The 15,155-nt window shown below is 42.4% G+C and overlaps 3 protein-coding genes across 6 annotated transcripts in view; 1 reads left to right on the top strand and 2 right to left on the bottom strand.

Annotated features, from left to right (window-relative positions):
- pcnx1 (pecanex 1) overlaps positions 1 to 6,082 on the bottom strand; it is a 28,417-nt gene extending 22,335 nt beyond the window's left edge. For 2 of the 3 annotated variants that reach the window (XM_069711552.1, XM_069711550.1), the window contains exons 1-5: positions 5,733 to 6,081; positions 4,409 to 4,623; positions 2,126 to 2,231; positions 901 to 937; positions 86 to 151 (exon numbers count right to left, since the gene is read on the bottom strand). In XM_069711552.1, coding sequence (XP_069567653.1) covers positions 86 to 151; positions 901 to 937; positions 2,126 to 2,231; positions 4,409 to 4,623; positions 5,733 to 5,885 — 577 coding nt within the window. In that variant the 5' untranslated portion in view covers positions 5,886 to 6,081. Of the gene's footprint in view, positions 1 to 85; positions 152 to 900; positions 938 to 2,125; positions 2,232 to 4,408; positions 4,624 to 5,732 lie in introns of all 3 variants that reach the window. The other variant, XM_069711553.1, reaches the window with a different exon arrangement.
- An 892-nt stretch (positions 6,083 to 6,974) lies between these two features.
- med6 (mediator complex subunit 6) lies at positions 6,975 to 10,428 on the bottom strand. Of its 2 annotated transcripts, none has more exons than XM_069711716.1 (8): positions 10,265 to 10,428; positions 8,861 to 9,020; positions 8,659 to 8,750; positions 8,408 to 8,490; positions 8,224 to 8,332; positions 7,815 to 7,933; positions 7,679 to 7,706; positions 6,975 to 7,452 (listed from the first exon to the last, which is right to left on the bottom strand). In XM_069711716.1, exons 1-8 carry the CDS (start codon positions 10,269 to 10,271, stop codon positions 7,322 to 7,324), a joined length of 729 nt encoding a protein of 242 aa, XP_069567817.1. In that variant the 5' UTR covers positions 10,272 to 10,428; the 3' UTR covers positions 6,975 to 7,321. The 2 variants fall into 2 exon arrangements, with proteins under 2 accessions (XP_069567817.1, XP_069567816.1); XM_069711715.1 differs by lacking the exon at positions 10,265 to 10,428 and adding an exon at positions 9,799 to 10,257.
- Positions 10,429 to 10,540: 112 nt separating this feature from the next.
- LOC138628562 (tetratricopeptide repeat protein 9A) lies at positions 10,541 to 14,462 on the top strand. The gene is made up of 4 exons (XM_069711670.1): positions 10,541 to 10,620; positions 10,893 to 11,606; positions 11,978 to 12,160; positions 13,459 to 14,462. Exons 2-4 carry the CDS (start codon positions 11,129 to 11,131, stop codon positions 13,539 to 13,541), a joined length of 744 nt encoding a protein of 247 aa, XP_069567771.1. The 5' UTR covers positions 10,541 to 10,620; positions 10,893 to 11,128; the 3' UTR covers positions 13,542 to 14,462.
- Positions 14,463 to 15,155: the final 693 nt, after the last annotated feature.

Below are 15,155 nucleotides of genomic sequence, written 5' to 3' on the forward strand. Positions count from 1 at the left end.
ATAACAGAGACATGAAGGACGGGGTGGAGACGTTCAAAAAAAAAAAAAAAAAAAACTGTTACATGTAAACGTCCCGCGGGGTTACCGTGATCATGACTGCAGCTCTCTACGAGAGTCAGACTGATGTCGTCTGAGGTCTTCCCCATGTCGCCTTGCAAGGAGAGGAAGAAAGCAGTTAACAGATGACAGGTTTCATTAATTATGAATACATTTAGCACCCGACAACCTACACACAACTGTCCTCTACGGAGACATAGATCCTCCCGTCTTTTACCCAAAAACCTTCTCAGTGTATGAAGCTGCTCTGAAAAGACTCCTCGATGGCTGCAGGAGATGACTTCAGAACAAAGACTGAACTGTTCAGATTAGCGTCTCTCAGATCATCTCTGACTTCCTGTGAGTTTCTGATAAGCAGTCTAAGTGAACGGGGTGAAGATTTAAAAAAAATTAAACCCCTGCAGAACCCCTCGTCCCACTTCACACCGCTTCCTGTCATCACAAACTGCTGGATAATTAGAATGGCATCGAACAGATGGTCTGAATTATTCAGCCGACACTCAAAGCAGAGCTACAAGTTCATTTACTGTCTTCATCTTCTGTGTTTTGATAAAGAGCTCCTAGAGGACGACTCCCAGGCCGCGTCCTACAGAGTCCTCTTTTTTTTTCTTCTAACTCAGCAGAGCCTGTCGAGAGCTGCCTCGTCCTGCTGTGACTGCTGAGGTCACAGTAGTGCTGAGCCCGACTCATCATGAACGAGGATGCAGCACAGAGAGACAACTGTAGACTGTAGAAAACTGAACTGTAGACTGTAGAAAACTGAACCTCTAACAGACCACTTCTTACCTTTAAAATGTATAAATCTAAAGAAGACATAAAAGATATTATAGTGGTCATAATTACCTTTGGCATCTGTTGCTCGTCCATGTGTGGCTCCATTCTGAAATGAAAAAGACAAGCAGGGTCAACCTTTTTTATCAGGATATCAGAGGCAGAACGTTCATAAAGGAGAACAGACAGGAAGTGATGGTTAAATATATCTCAGAATAAAACATATGAAGATCTGTGGATATATTTAAAAGGAAAGATCTGCTAACAGCGAGCGATGTGACGAATCTTCCTAATGGAGACACACGGCCCGGCAGCTGCTTCCTCTGATCCCGCAACAATAAAAGTTAAGTCATTTAAACTGGACTTCAATCTACTTCATGAGTCTCAGTTGTGAGAGTGCAGCTTTAAACAGGTTACAGGAAGCAAACAGAGAAAAAGATTATGTCAAAATCAAGAAAGGAGGTTTAATATTTATGTCAGATTCAATCATATCTAATAAGGCAATAATACAAAATAAAATCCCATCATATTTTTACACAATTTTCTTTATAAATGATGAATTGACTCTTTACAGCATGTGTTTTGTTTGAAACAATATTTTTAAATAATTTTTATTCATGTGTCCTTTTGTATTTAATTTGATCTGTTTGTAAGCATTTTTTTTATTATTTATAAATATATATATATCGCTCGCTGTTAGCAGATCTTTCCTATATATATATATATATATCATTATTTTTAAATGGCATTTTAACATGTTTTGTGTTCCTTTATATCTGGTTTTAAGTGAAGCACTTTGAGCTGCATTTCCTGTATGAGAGGTTTTATACAAATAAAGTCTATTATTATCATTACGAGGCTGCTTTCATTTTGTCTTCAGCAGCTTATTATTTGTTTTACATGCATGTGATTATGAACATACATGTGCATGCTGGTAACAGGTGTCGGTGATGAAGAGGAGCCTCTTTATAGGGAGGTCATGTACCCCCCCAATACTGAGAAAATACCAATCTGCCCCGCCCCCAATGCACAGTAGGAAATATATGAAATATGTTCTCATTGTTGGAACCCTGTCAACAGATCAGTTTCCTCTTATTTCCGATTGTTATGGAAACCATAAGTGTGTAACTTCCCCCCATTTAATCCAGAATCGTGCAGCCTTAGTTGCACCCAGAGACGTTTGAAATGCTTCACTTTTATTTATGTTTTACTTGTATTTTGTATTTCCTGAGAAGACCGAGTTTCTCCTCCTCTCTTCAGCCCGTCCCAGCATGCAGCAGACCGGCGCCCTGCCTACCTGCTGGTTGGACTCCATCCCGATGTACGAGTTCCTGGAGCTGCAGTCCACCGGTGGAGTCTCCTGTCGGATGAAGTCCGACATCTCGATCCCCCCTCCAGGATCCCTGAACACACACACACACACACCTGCATTAAAGCTATTGTTTGCACTTCCTGCTTCATGTCATTAATCTCCTTCTCTTCAATTCAAAGAAACACACATCATGTGAAATATTAATCAGGACTCTTCTGTCTGAACTGAGGGTCCAGAACCAGCTGAAAGCCTACATGTAGATTCTCTGGGTCTATATTTAGCCCCTGACAAGCTCCTTTCTCCAGCTGGTATGTAGAAACAAATAACCTGCTGAGGATATAAATCACTTCCATACGCCAGAAATGTTTCGCAGTGGGTCAGACCACAACATAAAGTCAGCGTGTGGCGCTGACAGACGGAGACGGAGGAGGAGATGAGCACAAACACCTTCAACAGCTCCAGCAGACGAGTCGCTGTTCCTCTGTGAACTCTGACAACCTGGACTGCTGCTCCAGATGTGTTGGACAGAGCTGCAAACGATTCTGTCTCTGTGGTCGAGAGCCTCTCAGCTCTCCCTCTGGAATGTAGACATGAGTCACTTCTTCGTGTCTCGGGCAAGAAAAAGGCTGAAACCTCTCAGCTTCTGTTCCGAATGAATGAGAGCTAAAACCTTTTTATAAAAAACACAGGGACAGAAACCTGAAGGATGGAAACCTCCAGTCAGACATCAACTGCTGCATTATATTATAAGTATCATGTATTTTGTATTTAAGCTGTTTAATTCATTGTTACTGTTGTTATCATTTGACTCCTGGAGACACCTGAACAGCCCACTAATGAGGTCATTATTTATTCTAATTAAAGCCTTAATTAGCACATATTTCACTGTCAACACACCTGTCTGTAGTAATAAACGGGACTGCAGATTAAACTCCTAATAAAAACCAAAACAAAGAAGTGTTTTATAAAAACAGGATAGATTTTTTTTTTTAAACAACGTACTCTTGTTTTTTAATGAAACAAATGATAATAAGTGTTACTGCAACGAGAATGAGCACATTTAAAGCTGATTTATGAGCTTTTCCCCTGAAAATAAATAAATTGTTTTGTTCCAGATTCTCTACAGATCATCTGCTGAAATAAGGAAACCTACAGTAGAAACAACAAGTTGTGTCATGAAGTTTTTTTAGGAGTCACGTGTCGACGCATGCAGCGAGACGGACGACTCACAAACAGAATAACGACATCGGACTCTGCACAACTTCTGCAGCACGTTAAAGCATGAAGAAAAGAGTCAAACTTAAAGGCACCCTGCTGAGTTTTTTTATCAGCGGGCTTCAGTTTTGTGTCTTCTTTAGCACACGCATGTGGAAGACGTGATGCATGTTCCTGCAAATGGTTTCATATTATTTCAGAGCCGATAACAGGACAAGAAACAGAAAAAACTAAAACAACAGCTAGCATGTAAACATGGATGTAAACAAAGCAGGATTTAGAATTTTCGAATGAAATCAGCTTCATAAATGTTCCATGAAACAGGAAGTGACATCACAGACCTTCGGTAGGCCTCAAACACAACAACAAAGTGTTACAGTTTGAAGGTAAACAGAACTTCTGTGCCCACAGGGCACCTTTAGGTCAGCGGTATGCTAATGAGAGCAACTTTCATCATCAAAACAAAACATCGATCCTCAGCGACTTTATCTGAGCACAAGACACACGGAGGACGGATTCAATGTCACTTAACAAGGAAACAACTCCTTCATTTAAAAGTTCTCTCCCGCAGAGGCTGTCTTGTTTTTATGTTTATTTTGGATGATCTGTCAGTCAAAAACATCTTCTGCATCTCATAAATCTGTCTGCTGCTTCGAATAAAAGTGAAAATTCTCTAAAACACAAATGTAGCTGAAGTTACGTCCCTCCTTCCTGCTTCTGAAACAGCTGACCTTTAAGAGGTGACACAGAGATTGTCAGCCTGTCTTTTCTCACATCACCACCTGACTTTTCAACTTTCAACTTTATTTATATAGCGCCAAATCACAACATAGGTTATTTCATGGCACTTAACACATTAAAGTCCTTACAGCAAGACTTTACAATATTATACAGAGAAACCCAACAATTCAACAATTCCCACACCTTTGACCCCAGCCCCATCAGACAACAGATTGCATCACCTTTAAACAGCATGATTCTCCTCCATCATTGATCTGGAAGCTCTGTGTCTTCTTATGCAGCCTTTTACAGATATTAAAGACCTGAACTCACCCCGGGCCGTTGCTGTCCTCCCGACGGGTGACACCTCCGTCATTCGCTCCCTCCGTGCCCCCTCTGCAGCTCTGATTCTCCTTGGCCTGGTGCTCCACCACCTCCCCCTCATCTAGGGCATGGTGGAGGCGGTAGTTCACCGTCTTCAGCAGCAGGAACATGGCAGTGATCACACCGCAGTAGATTCCCACGATCACCATGGTTGGCGGCAGGGCCTGGTGTCACAACGGGAAGCAAAGATTCATGTGTAAAGTACATCTTGATGTGACATGATGACACATCATTTTCTGACCTGCTAAAGCACTGTGCTGGTTATTTATGGCACGTATCTGCAGTATTTTAAAAAAGTGCTGTGACTCTGAGCTCCTTGTTGTCCTTGAGGTTATCCCTCCTGCATCTGTCTGCAGTTATCATCAACTCTTAACTTGTGTGCTCAATATAAACCAGCGAGCTGACAACCGTGTTTCCACTCCAGGAATAGATCGGAAACCACAACCCTGTCTGAAACATCAGCTTCTCCATAGGCTTTTCCAACAGCCTGGGTGCAGTTAAGAGATGTGTATCAGCAGCATGATTCAGCTTTTATAAAATCCATCTGGAGTATAAAGTCTGATCTAATTATTAATTAACAGGTCAGAATTAAGTAAAAGTGGTGTGTGAAACTCCTTCTGGACAGCCGGTGTCACTTTCAGAAGGTAAACACAGAAATGCGTCCAGAAAACAAACACAGGCAGCTCTGAGCAAACAGCCGCCCGTCATTAAGCGTCTGGTTGTCGGACTTTAAACCTTGCCAGAACCGTCACCGGTCCATCCCCGTCAGCTGTGCTCCTCCGTTCACAGCTGGTAGCTCCTGAGAACCGGTGACACTGCAAATCACTACCGACAAGCAGGAAAACAAGTAGATAAAACGGGGGGGGGGGGGGGTAAATTCACTGATTACAGCCTGACATCGACTGTTAATGTCCAAACGGATCTTAACAGAATTTAAACAAAAGAGCATAATCTGGTCCTGTGTAGTTAGTGGACCGTTCACTGAAAGGGAGGAAATTAAACATGATTTAGTCCATTTCTGCTACTGAATACGGTTTATTTTTTATAAAACATAAATGTCCCAATATGACGCGTTTGTGTAAATAGTGGTTTAATGATGGCTTACTTTGTCTTCGCTCCAGATAATAGACCGAGACCAACCGTTAGTATCCTGTTGGCAGCTAACCTAACGGACACTCCGGCTCGTTAACTTCTCAACGGTCGCAACAACAACAAAAACCCGAAATAAAAAGAGGCTGAAAAGGGGTTAAAAAAAAATTGAAAAGAAGCTCACCATGTACAGCGTGAAGGGGAAACATAGCAGAAAGAGCCAGATGTAGAGATGTAGAGCGTTGACGAATGTGTTTTGATCGGGGTCGTAATACCATCCGCCTGTGACCGAAGCCCAGACCCCCTGCCTCAGGATCTGGAGAGTCTGCGACCCCATGTCGGTTTATCCCCTTCCCGAAGACTCCGACGGAACAACCGGGGCGACACGCTGACTTTAGTCGTTGTTCAACATGACGAGCGGCGCTCTGTTTTCAGACGGTGGCCTGAAAATCCCCTCTGCAGCCATCTTCTTCTGCAGCTAGCCAGCCAGCTGGGGCACTGTTTCAGTCCTCCACGGAGGAGACTCCTATCCCACCACGCCCTGCGAGAAACTTCTTCTTCGTGGCATCGCTGCTGCTCGGTAGCCAGGGAAGCAGCTACACCGACACATGTCCAGCAAATAGACGACGCCGCTTTCTGCTTTTTTTTTATTTTTTTTTTTACGCTTTATATTATCCACTTCCTCCACTTAAAAATGTATTTGTTTTTTAAATGATGTTTGAACATGACTCAACACAGAAATAAAAATGAAATACAATTTTATATCAGGCAATTAGGAACGCTGATAAATATGACCCACTGGCGACCCCTGCCGGTTAAACTAGCTCATTTATCAGTAATGCTAAAAGAAAGACTCCGTTTTTACCTGTTTTGTAAGCTTATAAAAATTTTTTTTTAAAACATCCAGTTTGTCTCTTTGTTCCCTAAAACGCATACAGCACATATATTTCATTATTAGACTGAAGTTATTTACATAAAATTTGTCACAGTTTGTTGGTTAATTTCAGCCCTCGTTGTGATCACACAATAAATCTGGAGGTTACTGAGACAATTCATTAAAACGTTTTCCTTCCCTTCTTCCTCCAGTCTGTACTCTTGCTGTAAATTGTCAGATAGTTGTACTTCCTTGGAGTACAACTGAAACAATTCTGAGAAAGAGAAATGTAGAATCAAAGCTTTGAAGTTTCAAGCTGAAGGAAATATGAAGTTCCTTTCATTAAGATCATTATTTTTGTGATGTGATTTTGTGCAGGGAATAAACATACCAACATCCAATGGATCAAAGAAAACTATTTGGTTTTTGATTTGAGACTAAATATAAACCAAAAGGTGAAATATCTGTGAATGTAGTTTTAATGAAAATACCACAATATGTATAATTAATGTTTTGGGGTCAATTTTTGAATAAATTCACTCAGTCTTTTTTTATCACAAATTACACATTTTAATAGAAAAAAAAAACCCCACAAAGTCAAAGTATTTCTTTCAAAACAGATGAAAGTGTTTTGTAATTAAAGGGAGGTTAAGGAGACTGTTCAGATGAGACGACTTTTCTTCCTGTAAAGCAGATGAGGAATTAAACTGAAGTCACTACAACACCAACACTGTGCTGATGTCAACAGTAAGCCGACACCGATGCTGATGTCAGCTTAAAAAAAAAACAACACCTGCAACTCCTGCAGCCACCTGAAACGTCCACGAGAGTAAAAGTCATTCCGGATCATTTCCTCCGTTGCCAGCTGTTCCTCCACTTCTCGCTGCTCCACCTTCCCGTCACTGTAGTCTCGCTCTCTTCTCAGGAGGCGGTTTACTCGGAGGAGCCGGGGCTGAGGTCTTGGTGGCCGGCTCCCTCTCCTCCTGTTTCACAGGTTCTGAGGGCGGTTCGGGCTCCTTCTTCACCTCAACTGCAACAAGAGAGCACAAAGTCAGAGGAAGAAAACTCAAGATTTCCTCTTCCACATTCAAATTTATACTTCTTTAAATTCTGAAAGTAAAGGAAATATTCCAGCAGTGAAACCCACAACCAAATCTATATATACTTTAAACTGCGTTTAACAAGAAAGCAACAATTCTACTGACAGACACTTCTGTAACTTTACAGCCTGTAAATATTCCACTATAAGATCGTACCTGGAATGGGCTTCTCACCGGGCTTCGGCTGAAAGTGCAGAAAGTTAAAAAAAAAGTACATTAGGATCATTTTATTTGAGTTAAATTCAAATGAAAAGGCAGAGTGATTTCTGTGTAGCATCAGTGTGCAACGTACCTGGTAGAAAGTTGGTGGAAATTTTGACCTAAGGTCCAGAAGGAGCGTGTCAACACGGTACCTCTGAAACAAGGAGCTGGCCTCTTCCTTCTTCTTCTTCGACTTAGGTTTGTTTTTTTCTGTAAAAAAAAAAAAAAAAAAAAAAAAAGAGTTTTGTTCATCTTCGTATGACACATATGGCTTCTGAAATTGTTGTATGTAAATGAAGGTAGCCCAAAGGGACTGCAGTGTAGGGGGCGTTACCGGGCTATCTTACCACAACGGTGAGTTTCCTGGCACTAGAAATCCCTCAAAATTACGTTATTAGAAGAAAAAGAAGAAGAAGAAGAAGGAGGAGGAGGAGGAGGAAAAGAATAAGTGAGAACACCAGCTAAATGTCTAAACTGTAAATGTAAATAAAAAGTCTAACCTCTCTCCTCCTGGTCCTTAAAGTGCCACCAGTACCCCTTGGACGGGTGATATCTGCAGTAGGACATGGCCTCATCAAAAGCAGACTGGATTCCATGAACCGCCGACAGCTTAAACAGAGATGACCCACATTAATATCAGTAAATCCACCTCTTTTTGGACAGAGGTTTTGAGGACGTTCATACCGCTCTGGAGCTGATAACTGTTCCCAGGTCCGGGGCCTGGTACACCACTCCTGCTATAATGTAGTAGTCAGCCAGAGGAATCACTAGAGAGCAAACACACATTCAAACAGAGCTTTAAACATAAAATAAAATCTGATTACTGGCATTTATGATCAAATAAACCGCTGCAGAATGAAGTAGTTAGAGTGTTACTGTGTTTAAAGCAGCTGAATAATGAAGCTGACAGTCTAAAGGGACGTGCTGGTATTCACCTTGTGTCGGTGACTGCCTCTGCTGTTTACGGATGATGTAAAGAATGGGCTCCTGAGCGTGAAGCAGGATGTACTCCACTCCCACCATCTGACTGAAAAAACACGACAGAAAGGAAAATGTTTTAGGCCTCTAAAGCAGAGCGAACGCTGCTAACGGTATCTGGGTGGTTTGTTTGGGAACACAGTTGAAGATTGAACATACTTCAGATGCTCCAGAGAAAGCCGCTGCATCTTCACCACCTCGTTGTTACAGGTTCGGTCGTAGAAAGGGTTGCTCCTCTCTGAGAAGTAGTCCAGGACATTTCCAGGGTTAAGAATCGGCACCCAGCCACTGTCCACCCACGAGATCCCGAGAAGGTTGTCTGAAAATTTAACGAGCAGTCAGCAAGTTTAATGACAACATGAAGTGATGAGATATGGCCAACAAAGAGACATCTCGACCACAGTTCTTAAACCACTTCATTTAGACAAGTCAAACCTGGACCAGATTATGCTAGAGCGGCTAAAGATTCTATAAAACACAGTTTCTGATTTGTAAAGCCTTTTTGTATTTGTGAAAATGAAAAAGGGACATGCTTTTTTTTACTTCCAGACCACATTAGACCTAGTCCAGATCTAAAAACACAATAATCAGACAAGTCACACCTGGATTCAATTATCCTAGAAAGGATAAATAGTTTTTATAACACAGTTTCTGATTTGTGAATCCTTTATTAAGAGAATCAGTCGCTCAGAGCTGGAAGTCCGTTTTCCCTTCACTTTCCCCTTAAATGACGAACCGGAAGCTAACGGAAACCGAATCAGATGTTTGTAAATCCGGATTTAAATCCTCCTCAACCAACGATTAATGTAACGATCCTGAACAATACTGCGATTAATATATGACCTGTAATTGATTTTTGTATTAATGGATACGATAAATGAACACTCTATCAGCTAGCCGGCGTTAGCAAAGTTAGCAGACATGCTAATCAAAGCGCAGAAGAGGGTAATCGTTGCTAACGCTAATTTAGCTCCTGCCAAGAGCAAATCTACAGCGCATTTCAAGGTTTCAAATAAAATACGACAAGTTTTGACTCATTAAATATCACCACATGTGAAATAACTTTCTATAAAATAATAAAACGCAGATTTAGCTACCTCTGAAATCCACCGCCGCCATGATGTAAACAAATTGTCTCACAGAAATGACGTCTTTGCGAGCCTTCAGGTCGTAGTTTGATGACGTTAGCTGAATCGTTTTAATTAGTTAAATTGGTATAAAACGCATATTCAAAGTGGAAAAAATACGGTTAAATAAGAGAGAAAACATGTGTTGTAATGTAGTTACTTAACGCTTTAATTCTTTATTGTATTTTTATGATTTAATTTTTTTCTCTTGTATTTCAATGGGCAAAAAAAAACTACACGTAATTCCAAGGGCACACCGATTCAAAATATCATTCGGCTATTGAAAATTATAGGTTATTTTTTTTAGTAAATTTGGCCATTTCCTCTCCCCACTTTCATTTCATACAAACCATTAAGACTATAAGAATGTAACTGGATTCCAGTTGATGACATGCAATGATAATGATAATGCAAAACAAGCATCAGTTATAGCAACCAGTCATATTTTATCGCTCCCTCTTCATTTGTGATCCAGCAGCATTTGTTCCGGAGAGCAGAGATTCCAGAGACACACCCAGACAGCTGAGTCCACCGCCCTGCGGGGGGTGGGGTGGGGGTGGGGGGCAGGACAGATGGGTGTTAGCATGGTGGAAAGACAGCATGAAACATGTCCAGTCACAGTGAGACGAGCCCCCCCACCTCCCCTCCTCCCACCCGCCGCCACCGCCCCCTTCATAACACCATCACCCCCTGCATAAACCCCAGGTTGAATGACATCACAGCCTGTCAGTACGGACCGGGGTCTGTCATCTGAATCATCCGAGTAGAGATGACTGTGACTGGCAGGAATAGGTAAGATATTCATGAAATGCTCCTCTCAGTGTGACGCAGTTTAAGAGGGATGAAATAGCCTCATTTCCAGTGAAAAAATAATACAAGACATACAAGATACAGTTTGGCTTAATGATGTCTGTTCAGGCAACCATTTACAGGAAATAAGAATAACTCGGTTTTCATCTTAATTCAAATAAATGTTCGAGCTCCTTTCGTTTGATAATTATATTACCTCCAGATAAACTGCTAATGAAATCAAACCTCCTCTTCCTGCTGGTGGACCCCAGCAGGACCACTGCTCCTGTATTTATCGACCAATCGGCTCGTCTGAGGGGGAAAATTACGAGAAGAGGTTTCAGCGTTGGAGCGCACGCCGCGCAGAGGGTTGCGCACAGAGAAGACGTAGTTGCGACAACAGCGAGGCGAAGACGCGTCTGCGGCCGAGAGGATGCAGTGAAAAAGCGTCAGTTTTTCCAGCTAATTCCGCGCCGGGCGTTCAGGCAGCTATAATCAAACACCGTCGAAGATGAGCGTGATCCCGGCCGGGAAGGATGGCAGGGCGGACGGCGGCAAGGGCAGCCTCACCGACAACAGCGGGGGCTCCCCGAGGCTCCAGCAGTGCGCGCAGCCTCCCAACAGCAGCAGCAGCAGCAGCAGCAGCGGCCGGACCAAAGACAGCAGATATCAGCAGCAGAGGCATCATGGTGGGTCGATGCTCAAACAGCCATCCCACAACGAGCCGGCCGACGTCGTGAGGCGCGCGCTGGACTTCAAGAGCCAAGGCACGCAGTGCTACAAGGATAAGAAGTACCGGGAGGCGATCGGCAAGTACCACCGTGCTCTCCTGGAGATCAAGGGGCTGTGCAGGGTGCTGGGGGACCCGGACACCAGCTCCAAGTCCCCATCCTCCCTCCTGTCCACCCTCAGCAAGTCCACCACGCTGACGGATGAGCAGAAGGGGGCCATGGAAAACGCAGAGCTGGAGTGTTACAACAGCTTGGCCGGTGAGACACACACACACACACACACACACACACACACACGCACGCACACACACACACACACACACACACACACACACACACACACACACACACACACACACACACACACACACACACTACACCTATCAGGTGTGTTTTCACCACAGGAAGATTGTGGGAATACTCCAGAGCTCATGAATGATTCATACACTGAGTCATTCTCAGGATTACCCCACAGTTCACCTCATCTCCTCTGATTTTCCTGTTATTTATTCATCTCCTGTCAAATCAATCTCTGTTTACTTTGAGTTAACTGTGTTTCTATGCTCCTGATGAATAATAAAACCCATTCATTGGCTCATCGGTCGCTTCTTCGTCTCTCTATATTCCAGCTTGCCTTTTGCAAATGGAGCTGGTGAACTACGAGCGAGTGAAGGAGTACTGTCTGAAGGTGCTTCACAAAGAGGGGAAGAACTTCAAGGCTCTGTACAGGTCCGGCGTGGCCTACTACCACCTGGGAGACTTCCAGAAGGCCCTGTACTACCTGAAGGAGTCGCACAAACAGGAGCCATCAGGTCAGGATGCACACTGAGCTATACTTTATTTTAATTATGGTAAAACTGCACAAAAAAGTCAGGGGGTCTGGACTTGTTTTGTCAAGAACCCCTGAATAATATCTGGATCAGACGACTGTGCAGCTTCTTTGGTCTAAAGATATTTCAGTCTGGAGCTTGAATTGTCTTTCATGTGAGCACTTGAAGGCCTCACGTTGGGTTCAGGGACAGGTAGCAGGGCTTTTTTTTTACCACTCGTTCTTCCATGAACAAGGTGCAGCAGGGACACGAGATAAAGAGGCAGATATGCATGCTAGGAGCTCATTAGTAGCTGCACAGGTAGCTTTAGAATTCAGGTAACGACTGCAGGTGATAAACATTCAGAACGACTGCAGAACAGGAAGAACAGGCGTGATGCAAAAATATCAAGAGTTGGCTGCAGACATTAGTGATACCGTTGATTAAGAAGATGGAGACTGGACTACACAAGGTCATAGTGACCTTTGACCACCAAAATCATATCAGTTCATCCTTTCGGCAAAGTGAATGTCTGTGTCAAATATTAATAAATTCCCTCCAGGTGTTCTTGAGATGTTGAAAAATGGGAAAGATGTGAGGTGACAGTGACCTTTTGCCACAAGACTCTTATCAGTTCATCGTTGGTACCAAGTGAATGTTTTTGCCAAGTTTGAAAACATTCCATCAAGGCGTTCTGGAGATATCACATTTTACGAAAATGGGATGTACGAGACGTCACAGTGTGACATTGAACTTTGACCTTTGGCCACCAAACTCTAATCACTTCATCCTTGAGGCCGAGTGAATGTCATGCCAAATTTTAAGAAATTTCCTCAAGGTTTTCCCAAGATATCGCGTTTACAGGTATTAGAAAGACATGAGGTTACAGTGACCTTGACCTTTGATGTTTGACTACCAAACTCGAATCAGTTTTTCATTGGTACCAAGTGAATGTTTTTGCCACGTTTGAAGAAATTTCCTCCTGGCATTCCGTGGATGTAATGTTAACATGAATGTGTGGAATTGGGGTCACTGTGACCTTTGATCCCTAAAATCGAATCAGTTCATCGTTGGTACCAAGTGAATGTTTCTGCCAAGTTTGAAACCCATCCGTCGAGGCGTTCCTCAGATATCGCGTTCACGAGAACGGGACTGAAAATCAGCTAAAACGACTTGTTGCTGCTCTTCTTTGTTCAAGGCGTCACAGTTTAGTTGAAGTGGAAGATTTATGACCCTCTTGATGAGCCGTTTCCTGTCCGAGCCGGAAATCGATCCCCTCTTTCCTGTCTCTGTTTTCCCAGACACCAATGTGATCCGCTACATCCAGCTGACAGAGATGAAGATTCGCCGAAACGCCCAGAGGGAAAAGAAAGAGGCAACATAAAAGCACCCGCCGCCCGATGGCTGCTGCCCCCGTGGTGAATTTGAAACCCGACTGTGTGACCTCAAACACCACGGGTCCGAGGTGCGGGCGTGAAAAACGCTGTTTGTTTGCTTTTTGCCTTGCACAGCATCCGGTTGCCAGTTTTTTTTTTGTGATTGAACTTCACTGTTGTGTGCTTGAAGTGTTTTATTTTTCCCTTTTTAACAACAACAACAAAAAGAAGAATTGTACCAGATATTGAGTTTCTGTTTCCAAACTTCTCTACTAGGAGTACGTTTTATCGAACTGATGCACTGCCAGTCCAAACATTGCACATACAGGCCAACACTTGTGATAGAGACAGGAGCAACGAGGTCCCCGCAGGGAGTCCAGCATGTCTGCAGGCGAGTGGAACTGAAAATTAGCACCTGCCCTCGCACAACATGTCTTCTGAACGCCGTGGTGTAAGTGAGTAACAGCCACCTACACTTCTGTCACCACACTCTGATTTTGGAAGTACTGTTAAAAAAAAAAAAAAAAAATTTAAAGTAAAAAAAAATTTTTACACTCTTGATTCTATCTGAAGTAAATAAAAGGTGCTTTCGGTTTCAAAATGCAGAGGCACGGACGTCAAGAGCACACGGTTGCTAATTGCAGTATGAATTTAAAGAGACATATCACAAATTGTAAATAGGCAACTTTATAAAAGTCAATATAATGGAGCTAATTGTGTTTACTGATGCCAAAACAAAGCACTTCATTCACAGCATTTACTGTATCTATTTCCTGTAAAGGTTTGCGTGTAATAAACGTGTCTATTGATTAAAATATTTCGTGGTTCTGCAGCAGTGGATTTCCCATCTTTATTTTCCTCATCCACTAAAGAAAATCAATGGAGACAAACTGACTGAAGCACATGTGTAAATAAACAAATGAAGCAAACTCGACTGAAATGATTTCATACCTTTTCATCTGGTAGCCACGGAGGTGATTCTCCAGAAACACAATCATCCTGATGACTTGTGTAACTTAAAAGTGGAGGATTTATGATATCACTACATTAGCATTCAGCTGGGTTACGGAAAAACTACTGGCATGATTTTCATCAAATTTGGTGGAATGGTGGAGCATCGACCAAGAAAGATCCTATCAAATTCTGGAGTGGATGCACCAGTTATTTTCTACTTTTTTTAACATTATAAAATAAAGAATTTGGTCTACTAAATGCAATAAATCTTACTTTAAAAACTCTAGTAAACCAATTGCCTCAAAAAAGGGAAGTAAATATAATTGTTGGTCTTAAGTTAAATTTTCCATCCACTTAATTTGATTTAAAATGTAGTTGTATTTACTTAATTTTGTTAAGTTGTTCCTAATGATACACACCCAGCCACTGTAGTCAGTTTTGTCCTTGACACACCTGACATTGTCTCGGCGTGAGAATTACACGTATGCAAACAGAGGCATGTAACACGACGGGCATTTTTGAGGAAACAGCAAACCTGGAAACTTCAGTATTCAGAGAGGCTACCTGTTGAGTCCCACATTTATTTTGTAATCTGTATAATTTTCCTGTCCGATGAACATAGTGACCTATTTTATATCTATTCTGCTCCCCCTAACATCAACAAATAG

Source organism: Brachyistius frenatus, unplaced genomic scaffold (genome assembly GCF_029030835.1).
Source record: "Brachyistius frenatus isolate BFR_SWC_R1_liver_20210118 unplaced genomic scaffold, ASM2903083v1 Contig_102, whole genome shotgun sequence".
NCBI classification, from domain to species: domain Eukaryota; kingdom Metazoa; phylum Chordata; class Actinopteri; family Embiotocidae; genus Brachyistius; species Brachyistius frenatus.

Excerpts from the sequence above, each read along its gene's own strand:
- med6 (XM_069711715.1), bottom strand. The coding sequence starts at position 9,820 with ATGGCGGCGGTGGATTTCAGAG. Across the intron at positions 9,021-9,798 it reads GGCGGCGGTGGATTTCAGAG|ACAACCTTCTCGGGATCTCG; the intron begins GTAGCTAAATCT and ends TTAAATTTTCAG. Across the intron at positions 7,453-7,678 it reads CGGTGAGAAGCCCATTCCAG|TTGAGGTGAAGAAGGAGCCC; the intron begins GTACGATCTTAT and ends CTCTTGTTGCAG.
- LOC138628562 (XM_069711670.1), top strand. The coding sequence starts at position 11,129 with ATGAGCGTGATCCCGGCCGGGAAGGATGGCAGGGCGGACGGCGGCAAG. Across the intron at positions 11,607-11,977 it reads GTGTTACAACAGCTTGGCCG|CTTGCCTTTTGCAAATGGAG; the intron begins GTGAGACACACA and ends TCTATATTCCAG. Across the intron at positions 12,161-13,458 it reads GCACAAACAGGAGCCATCAG|ACACCAATGTGATCCGCTAC; the intron begins GTCAGGATGCAC and ends CTGTTTTCCCAG.